The 23,059-nt window shown below is 39.7% G+C and overlaps 4 protein-coding genes across 4 annotated transcripts; 2 read left to right on the forward strand and 2 right to left on the reverse strand.

Annotated features, from left to right (window-relative positions):
• Positions 1 to 324: 324 nt before the first annotated feature.
• Positions 325 to 3,731, reverse strand: aqp8a.1 (aquaporin 8a, tandem duplicate 1). Its single transcript, XM_071535727.1, has 5 exons — positions 3,424 to 3,731; positions 2,766 to 2,892; positions 1,838 to 2,052; positions 1,399 to 1,533; positions 325 to 581 (listed from the first exon to the last, which is right to left on the reverse strand). Exons 1-5 carry the CDS (start codon positions 3,702 to 3,704, stop codon positions 539 to 541), a joined length of 801 nt encoding a protein of 266 aa, XP_071391828.1. The 5' UTR covers positions 3,705 to 3,731; the 3' UTR covers positions 325 to 538.
• Positions 3,732 to 4,503: 772 nt separating this feature from the next.
• On the reverse strand, positions 4,504 to 14,625 carry lcmt1 (leucine carboxyl methyltransferase 1). Its single transcript, XM_071535731.1, has 11 exons — positions 14,234 to 14,625; positions 13,856 to 13,947; positions 12,577 to 12,698; positions 12,233 to 12,309; positions 11,184 to 11,245; positions 10,939 to 11,041; positions 9,197 to 9,317; positions 8,296 to 8,397; positions 6,818 to 6,909; positions 5,954 to 6,051; positions 4,504 to 5,610 (listed from the first exon to the last, which is right to left on the reverse strand). Exons 1-11 carry the CDS (start codon positions 14,317 to 14,319, stop codon positions 5,588 to 5,590), a joined length of 978 nt encoding a protein of 325 aa, XP_071391832.1. The 5' UTR covers positions 14,320 to 14,625; the 3' UTR covers positions 4,504 to 5,587.
• A 142-nt stretch (positions 14,626 to 14,767) lies between these two features.
• On the forward strand, positions 14,768 to 17,614 carry LOC139657784 (zinc finger protein 383-like). The gene is made up of 3 exons (XM_071535722.1): positions 14,768 to 14,951; positions 15,073 to 15,267; positions 15,872 to 17,614. Exons 1-3 carry the CDS (start codon positions 14,768 to 14,770, stop codon positions 17,182 to 17,184), a joined length of 1,692 nt encoding a protein of 563 aa, XP_071391823.1. The 3' UTR covers positions 17,185 to 17,614.
• A 1,516-nt stretch (positions 17,615 to 19,130) lies between these two features.
• On the forward strand, positions 19,131 to 22,829 carry LOC139657790 (zinc finger protein ZFP2-like). Its single transcript, XM_071535730.1, has 2 exons — positions 19,131 to 19,323; positions 19,443 to 22,829. The coding sequence occupies exons 1-2, from the start codon at positions 19,140 to 19,142 to the stop codon at positions 20,945 to 20,947; spliced, it is 1,689 nt and encodes a 562-aa protein (XP_071391831.1). The 5' UTR covers positions 19,131 to 19,139; the 3' UTR covers positions 20,948 to 22,829.
• Positions 22,830 to 23,059: the final 230 nt, after the last annotated feature.

The raw sequence follows: 23,059 nt of genomic DNA on the forward strand, positions 1-23,059 counted from the left end.
AAACAATGCGATGTTTCATCCAAGGGCATTGCTTTATGATTCTAATCTAGCTTTATTGTATGGTACAATGACCTGTCCTTGCACCATCTTTTAAGTAATAAAACTATTAAAGCATGGTTTTCCATTCAAGGACTTTGAACCAAACAATGATTATAAAAAGTCTGTCAATAGATAACATAAAAGTGTGATCATTTGTTCAAGGTATATAATTTATTATAAAAAATCCATTCAAACTGTTCTTGCCTTTGCAACATATAAAGTCCACATAAAGAGTATCACAGTGGATCACAACCATATCATAAAACACTTTATTGCAACATGAAATATATAATTCAAAATTTCATTTAAAAAAAAGCCAACATTTCAGAATGCAAAGGGAGCCAATCCAAAGGCACTCAAAATATGTTTGCACACAAATTTAAATAATAGGCTACAATCCAATTCTCTGTGTAACGCATAAACCTTTTATATAATATCCAAACGGAAAAGCTGTCATCGAACAAGTTGGGAGGTACCCCCTTTTTAATAAATTAGACATTCACTTCAACACGACTCGAGTGTTCTGGTCACCAAACAGCAACCTGCATGAGAGAAATACTTTAAATTAGTGAACAGATCACAGTGAAGTTGGATCATTGCCATACATGCTATATATGATTCACAGCCATGTTAATAAATCACATTCCATCATCAATAATAGCTTGATTCAACTAATATAGCCAAGTAAGCATTACCACTACAAATACTGTGATATACCTATACCTCAGTCATCGGTATATTGTGTTATTTTGTGTATATTGAGTCAAAGAACTACAATTTTTCTGGTTAAGTAACATCAGATTGAAGCCCAGCAAAAGAGGCAAGAGAGAGGAGGGAGCAATGAATCCTACTGCTGTTGCTACTAGCTGAAAAAACGTCACCTAGCCATACTTAGTTAATGAATGAATAAAAAAGTATTGCCATTGCCATTGAAAAAAGTATTACCATTGCCATTGAAGTTGCTAGTTAGCTAACTTCTGCTCTGAAAAACTGTTGCTCAGAGTAACTAAACCACAAACCCAAATCTGTGTAAAGCCTGACATCTAGTGGTGAAAAGCATGCTACTGAAATTGCGATCTGCTATTGGCTGATCTTTGCCAGTGGTGACATCATTTGGCACCAAAGATCAGCCAATAGCAGATCGCAATTTCAGTAGCATGTTCTAATCTTAAAAGCCACCAGGCTTTACCAAATGCTGGTAAATTTTGGCTATAGATAGTACGTTTTATTAGTCCCTTTGGCAAGTAACCAACCATCATTTAGAGGTTTTATTCTGTTCCAAAAATCTAGTCTGCCTTTAAAATAGTAGAAGTGGCCTTCAAACAATTTCTGCCCTGAATACTCCCACTGTATACCTACCTAATGAAGCTGACAGTGAGCAGTGCACCACAGGTGGGTCCCACCCAGTAGATCCAGTGATGGTCCCAGTAGTTGGCCACCACTGCCGGGCCGAGCGCTCGGGCCGGGTTCATACAGGCTCCAGACACCGACCCTCTGAAACAACAGACAACACATAGCAGTGAACAGAGGAATGCTGGTGAAAGTTTGGTTATGACAGCTGATGAGCACTATCAGGGTAACGCCCAAAACCCATTCATTTCAATTAGGGATGTGTCTGATAATTGATCAGTAAATTAATATGTGGGTATTTGAGCTGTGGATGGGTAGACATATAGATGTTTTTCCTAGCTGGAATAATGGTGGTGTGGTGACAAGAGGAGGGGGGCCCAGAGTCAACTTTCTGCACATAGGGACCCAAAATTCCTAGCTACGCCCCTGGTTCTGCTGAAGTCCTTACCCAGCCAGTATGCTGGCTGTCACCGTGAGGCCGATGCAGAAAGGAGCCGACTGTGACCGTGTTCGGCTGTTGAGGGCCCCCATGCACACCACCGTGGTCAGGAACAGAGTCATCATCATCTCTGCCACCGTGGCTCCGCCCAGAGCGCTGGTGGTTTTCACCACGTTGAAGGCTCCTCCAGAGGAAACCATGAACATCGGGGAGGGGTAAATAGCCTGGAAGTACAATGAAAAGAACATAGATTAGAATATAATCAATATGACATGTCTCTTTTCCATTTATTCCCATTCTATAGGAGTAATGTTTCAAAATGGGTTTGGCTGAGATAATGTAATCAGTGTATATCACATATCTTTTTTTCTCTTTCTTTGCCTTTCCCACTTCACTTCTGTCTTTATCCTACAGCATAAAAATGAATATATGAAAAATGTGTCTGAATAGTAAGAATTGTTAAACCTAGTAATGTAATTGACTTTTGAATAACACAATAATAAAAAAATATATATACAGTACTGTGCAAAAGTCTTAGGCACCCAAGAGTTTTTATATAAATTGTGTCTTAGATGTTTATTCATTTTTTTCTGCATTAGTGTGTCAGTAGACTGCTCTTTATAGTAATTTTTTTGATATTTAGAAACTTTTTATTTAATTATTTTTGAAAGCATCTTCGCTTTACTTTTTTTCTTTTACATGTGCCTAAGACTTTTGCACAGTACTGTATATACTGTATATATATATATATTAAGAAAAAGAATATCACTTATATCACAGCTTGACATTACCTTGTGTCAGGAATGAAGAATTGTAATACCAGTTGTTTGTGAAATACTCAAAAATGATCTATTCTGCAGTGGTTAATTGCTGGATTATTGAAAGATGCAATGTGGACTATTATGCAATGCATAGTGTACAGTCTGTTTCTTCTTACCTTAGCCAAACCAGCGCCGATCATCCCCCCAGACAGCTGAGCGAGGATGTAGGGCCCCAGCAGGGTCAGCTCCATCCCTCCACACAGGTAGACGCTCAGAGACACCGCGGGGTTAAAGTGCCCTCCACTAGAAACAACATGATAATCTTTACTGTTATGTCTCTCACAAACAGATACGTAAATGCATATCATGTGAATGGTAATAAAAAGTGATAATGATAATGACACGTATGCATCAGACCTGGGTTAAAACAGCATTTGCAAATGATTGTTTGTGTTTGTTTTAACCTTCTTGGAGTACCAGATGGGTCTCATACAGGACAATATTATGGAGGTTAAATAGATGCAGGAAAGCATTTGAAAGTATTGTCTGCTGTCACAATTTACCTGACATTATTAGAAATGCAGTAAACTCCACCCACCTGGTACCCCAAAGAGGTTAAAGCAAACACTAAGATTTACTTCTTTTGGATTAAAGAGTCCACCAGATGGTATAGATTTCATTCTATTCTACACAGAAGATTTGTGGAGGAATTTCATATTACAAATCTTAAGATTATATGATGTAGTCCTTTCCACTATTATGGAAATGAGAATGAATCAGCCTTACAGATCAAATATCAAACATCAGTGAACACAAAATTTCATTAGTGTTTACCTGATTTGTCCCAGCACCATGATCAGCACTCCCAGCGCCAGTCCATGAGCCACTGCAGGCTGGATGGAGCCCTCCACTCCCATGTTCCCAATGACCGATGCGCACCCCACAAACACAAACAGCGTAGTCCCAAACAGCTCAGCGAGGCACGGCTGGACATACTGCTCATAGACGGTGCAAATCTTCTGCTTCGGGTTGTTTTTGCCTTTCTCTGTTGTCGTCTCTCCTGTATCGGCGCCGGCTATGGTGAAGACCTCACACTTGGTTTCTGTCACTGACATCTTGACTTGGAAGGATCACCGGTCAGCCACTGCCTGCTCTAGGTGCTCTGGTCAGTGGATTGTTATGTATGCACATTTAGGTAGTCTTAGGATGAGTTGTGGGAGTTTTTCTAATGCATAAAGGACATACGCACATCCCCATTTTTTTCCTGATGCCCCACCTTCCTGCAATTGTTTATACTCTCATACTTATTGGCACTAACCCACGAAAAGACTGAGCTCATAAAAATTATTAGCACTTGGCGTTGCTGACTATCAGAGAACATTGATGGACAGATAAAGATGAGGGGCGTCTTATCACTTAACAGCACAACAGCAAGGCTTCTATTGTGTCATTAATACCAGTGAAATCAAGAGTAAGTATATTAATATCCACTTTAACAGTGAGTAAACACTGTTCTTTCAATGACAAATACCTCAGGATAGATGAATATAAGCATGTAAAATTGTCATAATCTCAAATTCAAGTCAGGCGTACACTTAAAGAACATTTCACATCTCTGTCTAGACTGCCATCACATGGCCACATGCCATTAACAATGGTTTATGAAACAGCTGTACAAGGTCAAACTGGGTAATTTATCAAAATGATAAATCAAATATAATTATGTAATACAAACGCAAGCCTCTCACAGGACAATGCATTCCAATCCATTAGGACATACACTACCAGCCAAAAGTTTGGACACGTGTTCCTTTATTTTTACTATTTTTCACATTTTAGAATAAAAGTAAAGACATCAAAACTATGAAATAACACAAATGGAATTATGCAGTGACCAAAAAAACTGTTAAACAAGTCAAAACAATCTTATATTTTAGATTCTTTAAAGTAGCCGCCCTTTGCCTTGATGGGAAGGCAAAGGCTTTGGAAAGAAATTCATACATAGGATCAACTTCACTATTCATATTTGTCTAAGAAACAAATTTCAAGCATTTAAGCAGAAGCCTTTAGATCAAAATGGCTTTAAGAGCGTGAAAAACTTAGTACATTCAATCCAAACTTTTGACTGGTAGTGTAAAGTACTACAATTAAATACACACAGACACAAAAAAAAAATCACATTTCATTTTGATGTCATCTGTAATTAAGTATAGAAATAAAGAGCGGAACAGATTTTTACACAAAAGAACGTCTTTATTCAACTGCACTAGATCAGCATTCATCAAATATAACCTATTTCAAACTGAATTGGCACGTCCTTCTTACTACTTGAAGAAAACTAGCTGCGAGAATAGAAAACATGATACAGGCAAATATAAATTAACCAGCAGTGGTTGTGTAATTCATATCTAGCAGTTCCACACTAAAAATCAACACATGCATGTGTGTTACTGGAATTCCCAATTTCTATTATCATATGAAAATATGTCTGGGAAGTACAGCTGATCAATAAATAAACATAAAATGGCACATAAAAACCCGACAAGGACAACCGTAAGACATCTGAAATCCTTAAAACTTCATACATTCTTTAATCCTCAAAAAACAAGAGTAAAATGTAGATATTTCGAAATGACATTTTGGGAAGTGTGAGTGATTGTGTAGTCACAGACAAAGTAAGTCTGTGAGCAGATGAGTAAAATGGGCTTGACGTGGTTTAGTGCCAGTCTAGTGTCACACCCCGTCTCTTCTCGACCTAATAACCCCTCATCTCGAACACGCACCGCTGCGATCACACAAGGGACGCAAAGAAAACTCATTAAATAAAAACATTCTGCTGATGCTGAGAGTTTTCACACTTTTACTACTTCCAGACGAGGGCTTGACGGGGACTAAGGGCTTCCTCTTCCCTGCATCTCGTCTTCCACACTTCTTCTCCCGTTGTTTATCGTGGCACGCACAAACGCCACGCCAGTCCAACGGTGCCGAGATTTCACCCTCAGAACGCCACCTGTGCCAGACCTGAGGAAACAGAACGACATTTTGTTCTTGTAAATGACTGCGCCAGATACACGTCAAAACTTATTCATCATTTGGCATCAGAACGGGTGGGATGAATGGAAAAGATGACACTTGAATGAGTAGATACAAGAGTATGAGTAAAACAAATAGATAAATGGCAGCAGGGTGACCCAGTGGTTTGAGAGAATATCCTGGAACTGAACTTTCACAGCTAATGTGTGTCCATCCACACTGGTACAAGCAAGACAAGGAAACACACACACACACACTCACTCTAAGCTGCTCCATTTAAGTGCATCAGCTAAAGGCCTGAAATCTAATTGAAACAGAAATTGTCCTTTACTCAGTTTGAGCTTGTCCTTGGTGGCCCAGCAGATGCTGTAGTGCTGGAGGAGCTGCTGCAACAGCTCCCTCTCATCCAGGAACTCCAGGCGCTCGATTCTGGAAGGAGTAAATGACAGGTAATGATAATGACTGAAAGCATAAATACAAAATAAGTTACTGTATTCAAGACTAGAGCCGCCTTAACTTAAACTGACAACAGGAATAAATGGTTAAGCCCTTTAGATGAGTTATTTCATTTAAGAATATCTACATTTAAAGGGGCAGCAAGTACGACCATAATATAACTGTGGGGGTTAGACAGGGTTGTTAATCAATATCATCAATGATTACTTACTAAGTCACTTTCTGGCCTGTACACTCCCAATCGCTTCCCTCCCTCCATTCCCCCCTAACTACTCATGTTCAACTGCTAAATGATGGAGAATACAAGCCAGCGGCCGACATCACAAGATATTTTTTAAAAAGCCTTGTTTTCAAGCCAAAAAAAGCAAATGACAAAGCAGAATTTATTATTGTAGTATTAAGCATGGTGATATAATACCTCTTCACCAGATGTTTGTGTTGGATTTCTGCTGTAATTGGCTAGCTTACTCTACTCTACTCTTCTATTGTGAAAAAGTGACTGGTGACTGAATGGTGATGAAATGATAGCTGAGGTGAAAAGCTGGAGTGAGAATTTAGGAGAGGAAAGAGGGGAAGGTATAAAGTATATATCTAACAAAATATACTAGTTTTTGTACAACTGGAGTATCTCAAGGTGGTTTGTCAGTGGTTATCTCCATAAAATGCTGTTTTCATTTTTATACCTTCAACAAATAAGCTTTATGAAGGCAGATCATGAGTGTCGGATGCCTGTTTTCACCTTGTCACATCTTCCTGGGGAAGAACACTGTAGACAGTCATCATGTCCAGAGCGTCAGCGTGCTCCCAGCCTGCCTTTAGAAACCGCTCCCTCTGAAGACACCACACACACACACACACACACACACACACACACACACACACACACACACACACACACACACACACAGAGAGATACAGACACACACAAAGATATGATGTGCTGATATTCTCGAAAAAGAAAAAAACTAAAAGCTAGAACAAGGAACAGAGCTTTATAACCCAGAGTGCGAGCAACAGACGTCTAAATCAGTATTTTGGGCCTGACTGCAGTTCCACATTGTGAGTGCTATAGAGAAGAGGTGATGCACAGTAAATAGTAAATACACGGAGAAATGCTGATGTTTCTACTAGCCCCACTCTTGATGTTCTTCCTGTGCCTTTGTGCTTATCTAGTCGCGACATTACAGGAAAAATCCACCCCAAAACACAATGAACCCGCATTTTGACAGCATCTTGCTTCCTTAATTTGATATATTTCCTGTTGAAACAGCAGATTAAGGTGGGACATAATGCAGGGACTGATCATTCATAAGTGTAAACCAATGGGATATCAGTTAGGGAGAGAAACACAGTTATAGTTTTATATAAAAAAAAACCCCAATATAAAAATACAAGAAAATGTATATGTTTTGGCATTTATTGTTAAAAAGGTGTCCAATATATCTATATATATCTAAAAGTGAAAAAGTCTTTTTTTTATTTCACTGTGACTACCGCTATTAAAAAAAACGAATGGTGTAATCTTGGAGCATTTTGTTGTTTGGTGGGCCATTTTTCTTATCCCTGTGGATAACTGGCCAAACATAGAGATATGTAGCACGGCTACAATGGAGTTTAATAGCAGAAAAAAAATCTATATCAAATCTATATCGAAATCAAAATTTCTAATATCTAAAACATCAACGGTAAACATCTTTTGGTGTCAGTCCCTCAGAATCAAAGAGCGAGGGTTTCTTTCTATTTTGCACCGACATTCAACAATCATACAGGGAGAAATCCATCGTGGAAGAGGCAGAGAGACCAATTTCTCCACAGATCAGTAGCCTCAATAGACCAGAATGCAATGCAGCCACAAGACCAGTTCTGTTTTGAGTACAGGGCACGGCAGCGATCACAGACACGTTTGACTCACACCTGAATGAAAAATGCTTCCTCAGTATGTATATACCCATACACCCACCACTGACTGAAAGCAACAGGTTCAGGCTTGCTCTCCGGGGGTTGTTGAAAGGCATTGAGGGAGAGTGGGTTCACCAAAAAAGTAAATTATAACATCTATCACAAAATAACTCCTAGAATGCATTGAACATAAGAGTAAGAGTATCCGAGACAGGTGGATTTTTCCTCTAAGAAATGCCAGAAGAACCCAACAGAGTTCAAGAAGCTGCTCTTGTTGATGCGATGTCTGTGAAGTAGAGAGTGAGCTCTGGAAGTTACCTGTGAGTCCAGAGACTGGCAGGTCTCTACTCCTGCCAGGTTGCACTGCCGACGCTGCAGGTTCTCTATCATCACCTGGCCAAAGCGGTCCGACATGTTCACCTGGACACACAGACCAGGATGCATGGAATGAAGCCTGATTTATTTTCTTTTGAGAAAGGCTTGGTTATTACATCTGATACTCACACATTCACACACATACTCCTACACTCATTCATACATTTTAAACCTCTGTTGGATTACCACCCAACATCTTCATACAAGTGCAACAAATTATGACTCATCAAATATTTCACATAGGGCTGCGATAAGGTTAAAATCAATATCATGATAATCATAAGGATTCTTCTCGATACCAATATATATCACGATATGGTTCATGTATGCAAAATCACGTTAAATAATCAAATTAATGTTCATCTCATTGAACCGAATGGTAATGTTACGTGTGATGTCAAACAAAACAGAAATATTCAAATAATATTCCTACCATACCTCATTTTATGAGAGCTTTTAAGTAAAATGTGCTTGTCATCATCAATTTAGACAGCAGAAATGTGTGTATATCAAAAGATCTTCATATCATCACAATATGATTCCACTGAAAGACAATAAACGATAATATTGAATTATCGCCCAGCCCTAATTTCACAAACAAGTAATGAAATACGAAGTGTGTAGAAGCAGTCTGTATGTATGGGCATATAGGATGTGGCTTATTAGTTTTAGAAAACCAAAGGAAATCTGGAGAGGCTCACATCTTTTAATATTGTATTATCCACAGCCAAACTTCTCAACAAATACAGTGAATGCAGTGTAAGTGAATTTAAACGTTTCCTGCAATGGTGACAGGCTAATAGAAGCTCCTTCCTATCAGAAGGAGATAATTAATTTTGGTTACCTGTTCGTAGTTGATGAACATGGCAGTGTGAAAGGTGTCCGCCGCCCAGTGCACCAGGCTGGAGGACTGGGTGGGAGTCATGTAGACCAGCACACACTCTGACAGGAGCAATGTGGGCAATCTGGAGGCGAGAGAGGTAAGCATAACCACAACAACGTCATTATTAATGGAGGAACAAAGAGAGATAGTAATAAAAGAAGTAGTAGTGTTTACATATCTGAAACTCGTGTTCTGGGATATTTCTCACCACGAATCAAGCGACATCAGGTAGTTTTTATGATTCAGAGACGAGGTGTCATACAAATCAACATACTGTATTTGCGAACCTCATCAGCTCGTCTGTCTTCGATCTGCTCCTCGTTGTCTTAACTATCAGTGGACATCAACCGGATACAGGTAAGAGGAAATACGAAGCAGGCGCGTCACACCGCACCGCAAACTCCTAAGCTGTAGCTATGGTGACACTTCAACACAGAACTATAAATCGGTCTTAACACAGAAGATTTGCTATAATCAGCTGACGCACAGAAAATAATATAGACTGGATTCATACGGATGGGGGTTACTCTTCATAAATGTATAATCTACAATATTATCAAATTTTGAATGTGCCCACTGATCCTTGAGCTACTTATAACACCCATTGTATTCAGAGCAGGAAAGTACATTTAGTACAACACTATGGCCCATGGGCCATAGTGTTGGTGGGCAGAGCACAAAGGAAGTAAAGACCCTCGCTCTTAAACAATACAGACCATGAAACCTGAATAAATCGACAGTTGGCATCAAGCCAGCACGTATAGGGAGCTGTTTCCACATCTTTAACAATATATCAAAGGAAGTGCAGCTCTTTCACCCCGAGATGGCAAAATAATGGAAAACAGGAGACTTTCCCAGGGACGTGATAGCTGTCATCACACAACTTCCAGCTTCTGTACTCCTATGAATGTGAAGCTGCGAGTTGAGGAAGAACGCTCTGCCAAGCTCTGATATCCTTGCCATACCAAACATCCTACCGTATGAAAAAAGATAACCTTTCCATACCTCACATCCTACTGTAAAAGACAAAGAAAACAAAAGCGCTGTTACATTGGCATTGCAGGCATTCAGCTATTGCTCTTATCTAGAGTGACTTACAATGAGAGCAACGGTAAGATAAGCTTCAGTTCCTAGAGAAGTGCTAGGAAAAGAAATAAGAAATAACAGCTGAGCAGTAGAATGGATTTTTTCCGGACAGATAACATAACACAATACTTCATCCACCTCATGTCGAGTTACACTTTCTACCAAACCAAGGCTATGTCAGCTGCTTGGCATATTTCTGGATGAATAGACATAACCAATATGGAAACAATTTTTGGGGGGTCATGATGTTCAAAGGGTTACACTACCAGTCAGAAGTTTGGACACACACATTTGTCTTTGTTTTTACAATTTTCCACATTTTAGTATAATAGTAAAGACATCAAAACTATAAAATAACACAAATGGAATTATGCAGTGAACAAAAAAGTGTTAAACAAATCAAAACTATCTTATATTTCAGATTCTTTAAAGTAGCCGCCCTTTGCCTTAATGGAAAGGCAAAGGCTTTGGAAAGAAATTCATACATACACTGTTTATATTTGTCTAAGAAACAAATTTCAAGCATTTAAGCAGAAGCAAAAACAGTACATTCAATCAGGTGTGTCCATACTTTTGACTGGTAGTGTAGATGAAACCCATAATGAATTTTCACATACTCTGGGTTAAGCTGGAACTTCTTGAGTTTCTCATCCAGGTTTGAGATGTCCCGGAGGTCTGCGCTGATGATGCAGTAGCGGTCTGAGTCGAGGCTGTGGCCATCTGAACAAACACAGAAAATCATAAGGATGGTGGTAAAAATACAAACAGATAGATTTTTTGGCAAGAAATGAAGACTATTCGAATGTGAAACATAAAACAAATTTCTCATTTATTAATTAGAGTTGTGTTTTTTGTTCATTACCCAGTAGTAAGGAGTCTGTGGAGTGGGTTTCGATGAGCGGTTTTGACAGGGGCGGTTTTGTCCTAGCACAGAAAGACAATGACATCAATGCATTTCATGACACAAACCTGCATTTCAGCAATAAACCTTTAAAGTCTAAAGCTACAATACAATCAGGGCTTTTACATGCACACCTCAATTACCTTATAATTTGGAATATTCTGTCTTTGCTCTGGGAAACATTTAAAAAAGTATATCCCTTTTAATACAGGTGAGCCAATAAGATAGCAGCTATATACTGTACATTACTAGCCATAAACTTGAAGCATGTGCACCTTATCTAGTTTATTGGTCATTTTCACTATATCTGTTTGATCAGTTTCCTTTGTAACATTTGTAATATTGGACTCATTGAACTATACAAGATACATGCTACAATGCGATTGGAATATGAAGATGCAATAAAACAGCTTATCCTGTATAGGACCTTAAGCATAATATGAGCCATTATCCAGGATACCTATACAAGTGTAGCATATGAACACACTTAATGCTCTTTGAACTGTTTCATACAACAGCAAGCAATGTTGAGTTGTTGGCTTCTTCAATGAAGGGCTCCGTCTCCCTCCACAGGTCACTACGCGACATTACAGAACTGAAGCCACAAACATAAAAATACAAGAGCTTGAGCTGCCTAATATGTAATCATGGTATATTAAACATAACTAGTTTTGCTAATGATGTCATTAATTAAACTAACTCATGCATTAATTGGCAAATATCTCGATGTCAACATACTTGTCTTAACATAACACATGGGTGGTATTAATATGAATCTTAAAGCATTAACGAGTTATAATGGTATGCAGCAAGGCGCTCCAAAATCTAATCAGACCATCTACTGTACAGGGAGAACCTGTGATGTATGTAAGTATTAAGTTTCTATCATGTATTGTTCTTAAGTTATGGTGTTAACAAGAATGTGTCTACACACAGACAGACGCCGCCATGACGACATAATATGTGGGACATTAAAAAACAAAACAAAAAAACAAAACTGTGTTTCTTACTTTATATTGTGTATTTTTCTGGCCACAACAGTTGGAAAGTCAACTTCAAAGTACTTCCTAGGCATGAGGTTTTCATCCTGTAAGTCACACACACACACACACACACACACACACACACACACACACACACACACACACACAGTGAAGATCTGCATCTTGTGCCCTTCCTTGAAGATAGATTAAGTTTACTCTGATGCAGCCTAATGAGAGAAGACATGACCAAAACCGCTAGTAGAGCAATGGTAGGTCAGATTCAGATTAATATGATGACAGTGTGTGTGTGTGTGCTCTCTTACACCAGCACACACACACACACACACACACGCCGCTGCCTTGTTGCATACCTTTAGTCTCCAGAACGTTGTGTCCAGTCCGGCACCCAGGTTGATTATCTGACAGTCACACTCTGTTTTCCGGATGAACGCATCGAGGAGGTGGTTCACCCCTCGAACACGGGCATAGTAACCTGTCAGAGGAGACGAGTCGACAGTGAAATCAGCTAGCAAAACACACACACACACACACACACACACACACACACACACACACACACAAGGGACTAGGTCACATGTCAAAAGGCATTCCTCAGTCCATTCGTGCATCCTGACTTGTCACAGTAAGGGAAACCAGAGTGATGACAAGTGATTAAAATGGTACAAAATGTATACAATCACACATAGGGAAGTGTTATGTAGACATTCAACAACATTAGAAGCTTTGACAATCTAACACACTCAATCCTATTTGTGTATAACAAGGTAATCCCACTGAGATCAATAATCTATTTCAATGCAGACAAGGCCAAGACACCAGCAGCAAGACAATCAAAAGTAAAAAAGAAACCCAACATGCTACTATGTACAAAAGCAAAACACAATCACAATCACATAAAAGGTAAGAGCGTAACAGCAGGATCAGAGGGAATCACTGTGGGAATTTATTGCTGACTATTCCTCAATAACCATATTGTAAAGCACAGCTATCACACTGACAGCTGGTTATATAAACAGCAATCTCGTAAACTATCACTACTACTACACACACATTCTTTTAACACAGTATCCCTTGTGTGGCACTTCTTGCGGACTACGCTCATATTGTGTACTGATGATATTGTGAGTTAAAGTCTGGCTTATAAACATGTGATTCCACTCTTCTTTCTCCCATAAAATGTGAACCTAGGGCTGGGCGATATATCAATATTACATCGATATTGTGATATGAGACTAGATATCGTCTTAGATTTTGGATATCGTAATATCGTGATATGGCATAAGTGTTGTCTTTTCCTGGTTTTAAAGGCTGCATTACAATAAAGTGATGTAATTTTCTGAACTTACCAGACTGTTCTAAAACAGGGAAGGAAACCCCGTCTTTGTATTTTATTTTGATCACAGTCTTGTTTTAATGAAAGTGCTTGTGACATCGCACATGTGGCTTTGACTTACAACTGAACATTTAGCCTACTTCGTAGAAAATACCGAGATATATATTGTGTATCGCCATTCAGCCTAAAAATACCGAGATATGATTTTTGGTCCATATCGCCCAGCCCTATGTGAACCTAGTGTTGAGTAAAGAAAAATGCAAAAATGTTTTTAAAAAGAGGACTGTATCACTTGCCTCTATTGATCTCAGGAGCCTTCCGTTCCCCCACCGACCTCACAAAGTACTGGACATAAGGGTCTTTCCAGTAGCCTTTGCTGGTAGCAAACCTAGAAAAGAAATGATGAATTGCTGGGTCATGCATTCTCCATTCCAGGAATACAGTGTGGTTTTCTGTTTCTTATGTTATTGACCTGCTTTACATTACAAACTCAAACGCTGATCTAATATAGTCTTGATGATGTATTCCATACCTATACAGTGTGTGCACTAAGTCTGAATCTAGTGCATACACAGCTGACAGTGTGACCTTTGACCTGCAACAGCTCTTCTGTTGCTTCCTGAATAGACTGTACAGCCATGATTATGAATGAATAGTCAGGCTATTGTATTTACCGTTTGCATGTCGTTGCATCGTCACAAGTTGCCCTCACTGCTTCGTCGGCAGTATCCGTGTCTGTGAGGGGTTGCCGAGCTGCCATCAGTGAGCCTGGTACTAACGGTAGCTTAGGTTAACATTAAAACTGTAAGTAGCAGCTACAGAATCCCGTCCACCTGCTCTAATTACACTGATTAGCTACTAGCTAACCTTGCTAGCTAAACTTGACAGGCGGGCGTATAAACTAGGAGGGGACAGGAATAATTCAACAGTGAGCACAGTCGGGTTACTATATTACCTAACTTATGTGCAACAAACAAAAGATTGAGTCGCATGGACTTACGCAATACCTAACGAATTAATTATGCTTTGCTAATGACAACTTGCACGGCGCTAGCAGCTGCGACTCCGCCTCTTCCGCTGCTGCCAGAAGTGCTAGTGCTATCCCGGCATGCACCTGTACTGTTTACATTGTGCAGCAGCATCTCTCGGCAAGTGCTGGCAGGTTAGCTTTGCAGTAGTTGGTGTAAACCAGACTTTCCCCGTTTAAAATGTCTAAAATTGAATTGCTGAGAGCTTTTGTCAACGAGCGATTAAAAGCTGCAGCCGAGGAGATCTGCGGTGCGGTAGAAAAAACAATAGAAGAGTATGAGGAGTCCTTCATCTCGAGGGAGCAGGAGCAACGAGAAATGCTAAATATCGTTATTAAACCCGACATTAAAGTACTAATAGAAGGTTTGTAGCGTGTTTTTTTTTTACATACAGACTTTCTTCATATTGCAGTGGTTTCTGAATGGCTATAACTTTACTCCAGTTGAATGACTTATCTTATTTGTTTCCCTCATGGTGAATGCAGGACGGGAGAAGCCAGCAGAGCCTCCACAGGTTAAAGAGGAAGAGGAGCAAATCCCAACTAGTCAAAGAGCAGAAGAGTCAGCCGATGATATTGTTATTTTTGCAGTTTCTCCTTCTCCAAGTGTGAAAAGTGAACATGACCTGGACCTCATCACTACTTCAAGTATTAACCAAATCCATAATATTGAAAACAGAGGTAAAGCGACCCTGCTTCATCCGAATACTGGGAAATCCACTGAAGTAATGGAAGTAGAGCTGGGAGTAGAGACATGTGAAGCAACACAGCCATCAGCTGATTGCCAGCCCTTCTCCTCTGACTTTTCTGAAGATGAGAGTGAGGATTTCCAGTGTGAAAGTGGTGAGGGATCACAGTCAGATTTTGGGGAGTTGCAAAAAGATTTGGATGGGGGGGGGGGATATTAAAAAGGCGCAGGAAACCTATGAAGGCCTATCAGGAAATGGAAGGGTTGGAGTCAGATTTTGAGAGTCTGGAATCAAAAGAGTCAGAGATTGTGAAAAAGCATAAGAGATCCATTACAACGTATGTGGAAGGTGAAGATTCAGAGTCTGATTTTGAGACTTCAGAATTGAACGATGCCATAGCAACAAAGAGTGACAAGAGATCTACAAAGTCCAAAAATGCTAAATATTGTCATTAAACCCGACATTAAATTATTAACAGAAGGTTTGTAGAGTATCTTATACATAGAGACTTTCTTCATATCACCGTTGTTTCTGAATGGCTACAACTTTACTCCAGCTGAATGATTTATTGTGTTTATTTACTCCTTACTTCATAGATTATCTTGTGGTGAATGGAGAGAAGAAGCCAGAGCCTCCACAGGTTAAAGAGGAAGAGGAGCAGATCCCAACTAGTCAAAGAATAGAAGAGCCAGCCGATGATACTGTTGCTTTTGCAGTTTCTCCTTTCCCAAGTGTTAAAAGTGAACATGACCTGGACCTCATCACTACTTCAAGTCTTAACCAAATCCAGAATATGGAAAATGGAGGTAGAACGATCCTGTTTCAGCTAAATACTAGGAAATCCACTGAAACAATTAAAGTGGAAGCTGGAGTAGAGACCAGTGAAGCAACAGAACCATCAATTGATTGCCAATCCCTCTCCTCTGACTTTCCTGAAGTTAAGAATGAAGACAGAGAGGATTGTGTGAGTGAAATAGAGAATGGTGAAGGATCACAGCCAGATTTGGGGAACAGTGACAAGGGATCCACAAAGTCCCATGAGAAATCAGACAGCCAAAGTCGCTGTGATCCTTGTCATTGCAAACTGTGTGGGAAATCCTTCAGCTATAAGGCCAATCTCCTCAAGCACGCCTCCTGTCACGCAGATAATCAAGAATTCCTTTGCGGCATTTGTGGCGCGCGTCTGGATTCCTCAGAGAATTTGACGCACCACTTAGAGAGTCATGTAAAAGAAAGAAAGACTTGTCCTACTTGTGGAAAAGACTATAGCACAGAAGCTTTATTGAGAATCCACATGAGAGTTCACACGGGAGAAATGCCGTACAGCTGCAAAGACTGCGGCAGGAGATTTCGCAAGATCTCGTGTCTACACAGCCACACGAGGATCCACACAGGCGAGAAGCCGTACAAGTGTAATATGTGCTTTAGAAAATTTAGCTACAGAGCAACCTGCATTAAACACATCAAGACGATTCACAAAGACAAGATGTACACCTGCAGAGACTGCGGAAAAGAATTTAGCGACCAAAGTAATTTGAACGCACACATGGCAGCTCACAAAGGGAAGAAACCATACAGCTGCGACTTTTGTGGTAAAGAATTCAAATATGCTGGAAATTTGGACATTCACAAGAAAGTCCACACAGAGGGCATTATTTATAACTGTGATGTGTGTGGCAGGGGTTTCTCTCAGCAGAGGGCTTTTCAAAGACATAGGAAAGCTCACTCTGGACAGAAGCCACATATTTGCACCATTTGCAACAAAGGATTCATTAGCAGTGAAAACTTGGATACACACATGAGAATCCACACAGAGGAGAAACCATATAAGTGTGGCTTGTGCCCTAAAAGATTTATTAGCCAGAAAAACTGTAAAATGCACATGAGGTTTCACAGAGAGAATTCATAGGAACTTAAGTATACTATTATGTACTGCATATTCAAAGTGATATTTATGCCGGGGTGGTGAAATTGGCACAGGCCACCAGCCGAAATACAGATGGATCTCTCTACTGCAGCCACTTCTGCAGGTTACTTTGAGCGGTGAAATTGGAAAGCTTATTGTCTCCTCAACCTCATCTTAGATTCTCACTCTTCCTTATTGTAGCTGGTCTCACAGAGGCATAACACATTTGGCTGTTCAAAGGAATCGAATGGGGGAAAAACTGTCATTTCCTCATTGCCTCACAGCAAGAAGGACTTGGAATCAATTGCCAGCACTGGTGTTGTGCTACTGTTGTTACTGCTGCAGTTTAAAAGATCAAGTTTCTGCTGCAATTCCTACTGTGTACACACACTTGCTTGTTTACATTTTGTACTGACCAAAACCTTTTCAGAAACACATGGCTTATTTTTTTAGATAATTCTTTTCAATAAAAGACATAAACATTGTCCAAGAAGGTATACATTTTAATGAGTTCTCACTTACTGGGTGTGACAATACAAATAAATTGGTTTAAATCTGTATTTCTACAGGTTTGGTGGTGCATCACATGCTCCACAACAACCAGAGGAGTAGGTCAAAAATCATTAATAAACAATGTCATTTTTATTAAATAACAGAATATCAGAAACAATAAGGAAACTTTCTCTCTCTTTTAGTTTCTTTATTGTTTCTGATATCTTTTATTTAATAAAAAATGTTTAGACATGTGATTTAATGATTTTTGTAGTACTCTGGTTGTTGTGGCGCATGTAACATTTATCAGCTAACTCCGCGTACGCCAAGGCCGAGCGCCCCGGCGTTAAAAACAAGCGCAGCCGGTATTCAGGCTGGTCTGAGGGAGTTGTATTCCCTCAGTACGGCCTGTTAGGAGCAGTTTAACACATCCATGGTGAGGAGCCAATTCCCAAGGCTGCCACGCTTCTTTTTGGGCAAACTGCACAACATGATATTCCTGTTAGCTTGATAGGTGGCTGACCTAGTAGCTATAATTGTGGAAAAGTGCTATAGTGTACATGATTTCTACTTAAAAATAGTTATTGTTGCATCATGTTACATGAGAACACACAAGTCGATTATATTCTGTCACTGCCAAAATATTAAGACTTGGGGGAGACTTCTAAAAAGTAGTATTGGCCTGCCAGACTCCATTTTACAATTGTTTAGTTTGCTTCCTGTCAGGCACCTGGCTTAATCTAACATTATTCAGACTTGTTATTAGCTTCCTGAGAGGCTTAAGGTGTCATTATGCTAAAAGACTGTTCAACAGCATGTAGCTAGTATCACTTTGTACTCAGGAAGCAATTCAGTCTGGCAGGCCAGCGCTACTTTTAGCAGTGAGAATACCTCTGAAGTGTGTGTGTAAACATAGTGATAGGCTACAACATGACTATTTTTAAGGAGAAATCATATAAATTATTGGCAGTAGCTACTAGCTAGCTAGTCAGCTAACTGCAGATGACTTGCCTTCAAATCAAGTTTAGTCATATGTCAAGTCCAGTCATATGAGGTGTACCACACTATATACCACAATAAAAGGTGTGATTTGTGGCTATCAGAAATCATGTAAGGCAAGTTTGGAGAGGCTCTTGGGAGTTTTTTTTCACATTTCATAAGCAAAGTGTATAGATTGCAGCCTTTTCTTTGGCATGTTGTGCAGTTTGCTCAGCATTGTGGTTGGCTCAGTGCAGAAAGGCGTGTTGTCAGGCAGCCACGTAGGAGCTGGCTGCCTGACAGACTTTACTGAGGGAATAAAAATCCCCCGGGCTTGCAGCTGTGATTACGCCTCTTCCGCTTATGGCGGAAATACCAGTGCTATCCCAGCATGCACCTTTTATGTTTACACTGAGCACCATCTTTCGACAGGAGCTGAGACATTAGCTTAACATTAGTTGGTGTAAAGGGGGCTTTTCTCTTCCAAAATGTCTAAAATTGAATTGCTGAGAGCTTTTGTCAACGAGCGATTAAAAGCGGCAGCCGAGGAGATCTGCGGTGCGGTAGAAAAAACAATAGAAGAGTATGAGGAGTCCTTCATCTCGAGGGAGCAGGAGCAACGAGAAATGCTAAATATCGTTATTAAACCCGACATTAAAGTACTAATAGAAGGTTTGTAGCGTATTTTTTTTACATACAGACTTTCTTCATATTGCAGTGGTTTCTGAATGGCTACAACTTAACTCCAGTTGAATGCTTTATCTTATTTGTTTCCCTCATGGTGAATGCAGGACGGGAGAAGCCAGCAGAGCCTCCACAGGTTAAAGAGGAAGAGGAGCAAATCCCAACTAGTCAAAGAGCAGAAGAGTCAGCCGATGATATTGTTATTTTTGCAGTTTCTCCTTCTCCAAGTGTGAAAAGTGAACATGACCTGGACCTCATCACTACTTCAAGTGTTAACCAAATCCATAATATTGAAAACAGAGGTAAAGCGACCCTGCTTCATCTGAATACTGGGAAATCCACTGAAGTAATGGAAGTAGAGCTGGGAGTAGAGACATGTGAAGCAACACAGCCATCAGCTGATTGCCAGCCCCTCTCCTCTGACCTCTCTGAAGATGAGAGTGAGGATTTCCAGAGTGAAAGTGGAGAGGGATCACAGTCAGATTTTGGGGAGTTGCAAAAAGATTTGGATGGTGGGGGACTATTAAAAAGGCGCAGGAAACCTACAAAGGCCTATCAGGAAATGGAAAGGTTGGAGTCAGATTTTGAGAGTCTGGAATCAAAAGAGTCAGAGATTGCGAAAAAGCATAAGAGATCCATTACAACGTATGTGGAAGGTGAAGATTCAGAGTCTGATTTTGAGACTTCAGAATTGAACGATGCCGTAGCAACAAAGAGTGACAAGAGATCCCCAAAGTCCCGTGTGAAACCGCAAAGCCAAAGCCACTCGGACCCTTGTCATTGCAAACTGTGTGGGAAAACCTTCAGCTATAAAGCCAATCTGCTCAAGCACGCCTCCTGTCACGCAGATAATGACGAATTCCTTTGCGGCATTTGTGGAGAGTCTCTGCATTCCTCCGAGAATTTGACTCACCACTTAGAGAGTCACGTAAAAGAAAGAAAGACTTGTCCTACGTGTGGAAAAAACTTTACTACCGAAGCTTTATTAAAAGTCCACCTGAGAGTCCACACCGGTGAAAAACCATACAGCTGTAAAGACTGCGGCAGAAAGTTCCGTAAGTCCTCGGCTCTGAACGGACACATGAGGATCCACACGGGCGAGAAGCCGTACAAGTGTAAAATGTGCTTTGCGAAATTCACCCACAGGACGACCTGCATCAGACACATCATGTCGGTTCACACTGACAAGATGTACAGCTGCAGAGATTGTGGAAAAGAATTCAGCGACCAGAGAAATCTGAACTCGCACATGGAAGCTCACAGGGGGAAGAAACCGTACAGCTGCGAGTTTTGCGGGAAAGAGTTCAAATTTGTTGGAAACCTGGACATCCACAAGAAAGTCCACACGCAGGATTCTTCGTATGTCTGTGATCTGTGTGGCAGGGGCTTCTCTCAGCAGAAGGGTCTTCAGCAACATATGAAAGCTCATTCTGGCCAGAAACCACATATTTGCCATATTTGCAACAAAGGATTCATCAGCAGTGAAAATTTGAACACTCACATGAAAATCCACACAGGGGTGAAGCGATATAAGTGTGATATTTGCCCTAAAAGATTTATCAGCCAGACAAACTGTAAAATGCACATGAGGTTTCACAAAGAAAATTCATAGGAAATTACTGTATGTAGGGCTGGGCGATATGATTGAAATCAATATTATGATAATCATAAGGAAATTTTGTGATAGATATATATGTCGATATGGCTTTTTTATATTTGGAAAAAATCGTGTTAAATATAGGGCTGCAACTAACGATTATTTTCACTGTCGATTAATCTGTGGATTATTTTCTCGATTAATCGATTAGTTGTTTGGTCTATAAAATGTCAGAAAATGGTGAAAAATCAGTGTTTCCCAAAGCCTAAGATGACGTCCTCAAATGTCTTGTTTTGTCCACAACCCAAAGATATTCAGTTTACTGTCATAGAGTAGTAAATAAACCAGAAAATATTCACATTTAAGAAGCTGGAATCAGAGAATTTTGACTTATTTTTCTTAAAAAATTACTCAAACCGATTAATCGATTATCAAAATAGTTGGAGATTAATTTAATAGTTGACAGCTAATCGATTAATCGTTGCAGCTCTAGTTAAATAATCAAATTGATGTTCATCCTACTGAACTGCATGGTAATGTTAAGTGTGATGTCAAATAAACTCTGAAATCTTCAAATGAGATTCCTTAAAATGTTTCATACCTCATTTTGTCAGTTATTAAATTTGCTTGTTATCAGTTGAGAGAACAGAATTGTGTATCACAATATCAAAAGTATCAAATTGTTCATCCCATTGAACTGCATTGTAATGTTATTTGTGATGTCAAACAAAACTCGATATTGTGTATCACAGTATCGTTATATCATCACGATATGATTCAACTGAGAGACGATACTCGATAATATTGAAATTATATTATAATTGATATTATTGCCCAGACCTAACTGCATGTACTGCATAAGTGATATCAATACCAGGATGGGGAAATTGGCACAGGCTAACAGCTGAAATGCAGATGGATCTCTACAGCCACTTTTGCAAGTTAGAAAAATCTGTTAAGAAGCTTCTGTTATGAAATCTGTATTGAAGTTTTGGATGTGACTTGCTACTTTGAGCTGTGAAAGTGAAAGGCTTATTGTCTCACTCTTCCTCACTGTAGCTGGTCTCACATAAACATAACACATTTGACTCTTCAAAGGACTCTAATGAGAAAAATCTGTCATTTTCAGTTTAAATTGGTGTCTCTCACTCTCGGTCAGTGTTTAGCCTTATTGCCTCACAGCAAGAAGGGCATGGGTTCAAATCCCGGTCCTGAATGATGTTGTGCCAGAATTAGTTCTCTTAAATAATGTGTTTCTTTGCCTTGATTGTGTGTCTTTGTCTTGATTACACACCAAGCAAGAAAAAACGGCATACTTTCAAAGTTTTTTGGATCGTTTTTCTATTGCTGGCTTTGCAAATAATGTTTTTAAAAAAGCACATTTCACAGCCTTATTTCCTCACAGCAAGAAGGACTTGGGCTCACTTTCCAGCCCTGATGTGCGTCCCTTGTTTTATGTGGGTTTCCTCCCACAACCCACAGATATGCAAGTCAGGTGGATTGGAGACTCTAAATTGTCTTTAGGTATAATGGTCAGCGTGACTGATCATGTATCTGTGTTTCTGTGTTCCAGCCAGGGTGTTTCCCATGGAACTATTATATTAGGTTTTTCCCTGCCTTACACCCATTGTAAGCTGGGATAGGCAGTCCCTAGTGACCCGCGGTAAAGAAAATGAATGAATGTGGTGCTCACTTTACACCATGGAAACCCCTGGCAATGTTAAAGCAGGCGTTACTTCCTTTAGACACTTATTATATTGGATCAGCAGTGAGATTACTGCTGCAGTGTAAAAGATCAAGTTTCTTCAATGTCTTATTTCTGTATGTGATTGTTAACATTTTATTTTTTATTGACTAAAACCTGACCAGAAACTAGTGGCCTATTTGAATAATCAGGAGTGTCACATATTTAAGCCGCTAAATATTAAACTTGATTTAATCTTTAACCTGCATCTCTCTTTGTCTTTATCTCTCTCACACACACACAGCAGCGTCGAATATAACGCGTTACTTTGTAATGCGCTAGAGTAGCCTACTCGGATTACTTTGTTGTGGTAATTAAATTAGTGACTTAACGCTTTAATTTTTTATTTTTTGTATACCATAATTATTTCCACTTTAAAATTA

The sequence above is a fragment of the Centroberyx affinis genome, unplaced genomic scaffold (assembly GCF_046629955.1).
Source record: "Centroberyx affinis isolate AG114_WGS23_722 - 3 ecotype Tasmania unplaced genomic scaffold, CSIRO-AGI_Caff_v1 ptg002757l_1, whole genome shotgun sequence".
Taxonomy (NCBI): Eukaryota; Metazoa; Chordata; class Actinopteri; order Beryciformes; family Berycidae; genus Centroberyx; species Centroberyx affinis.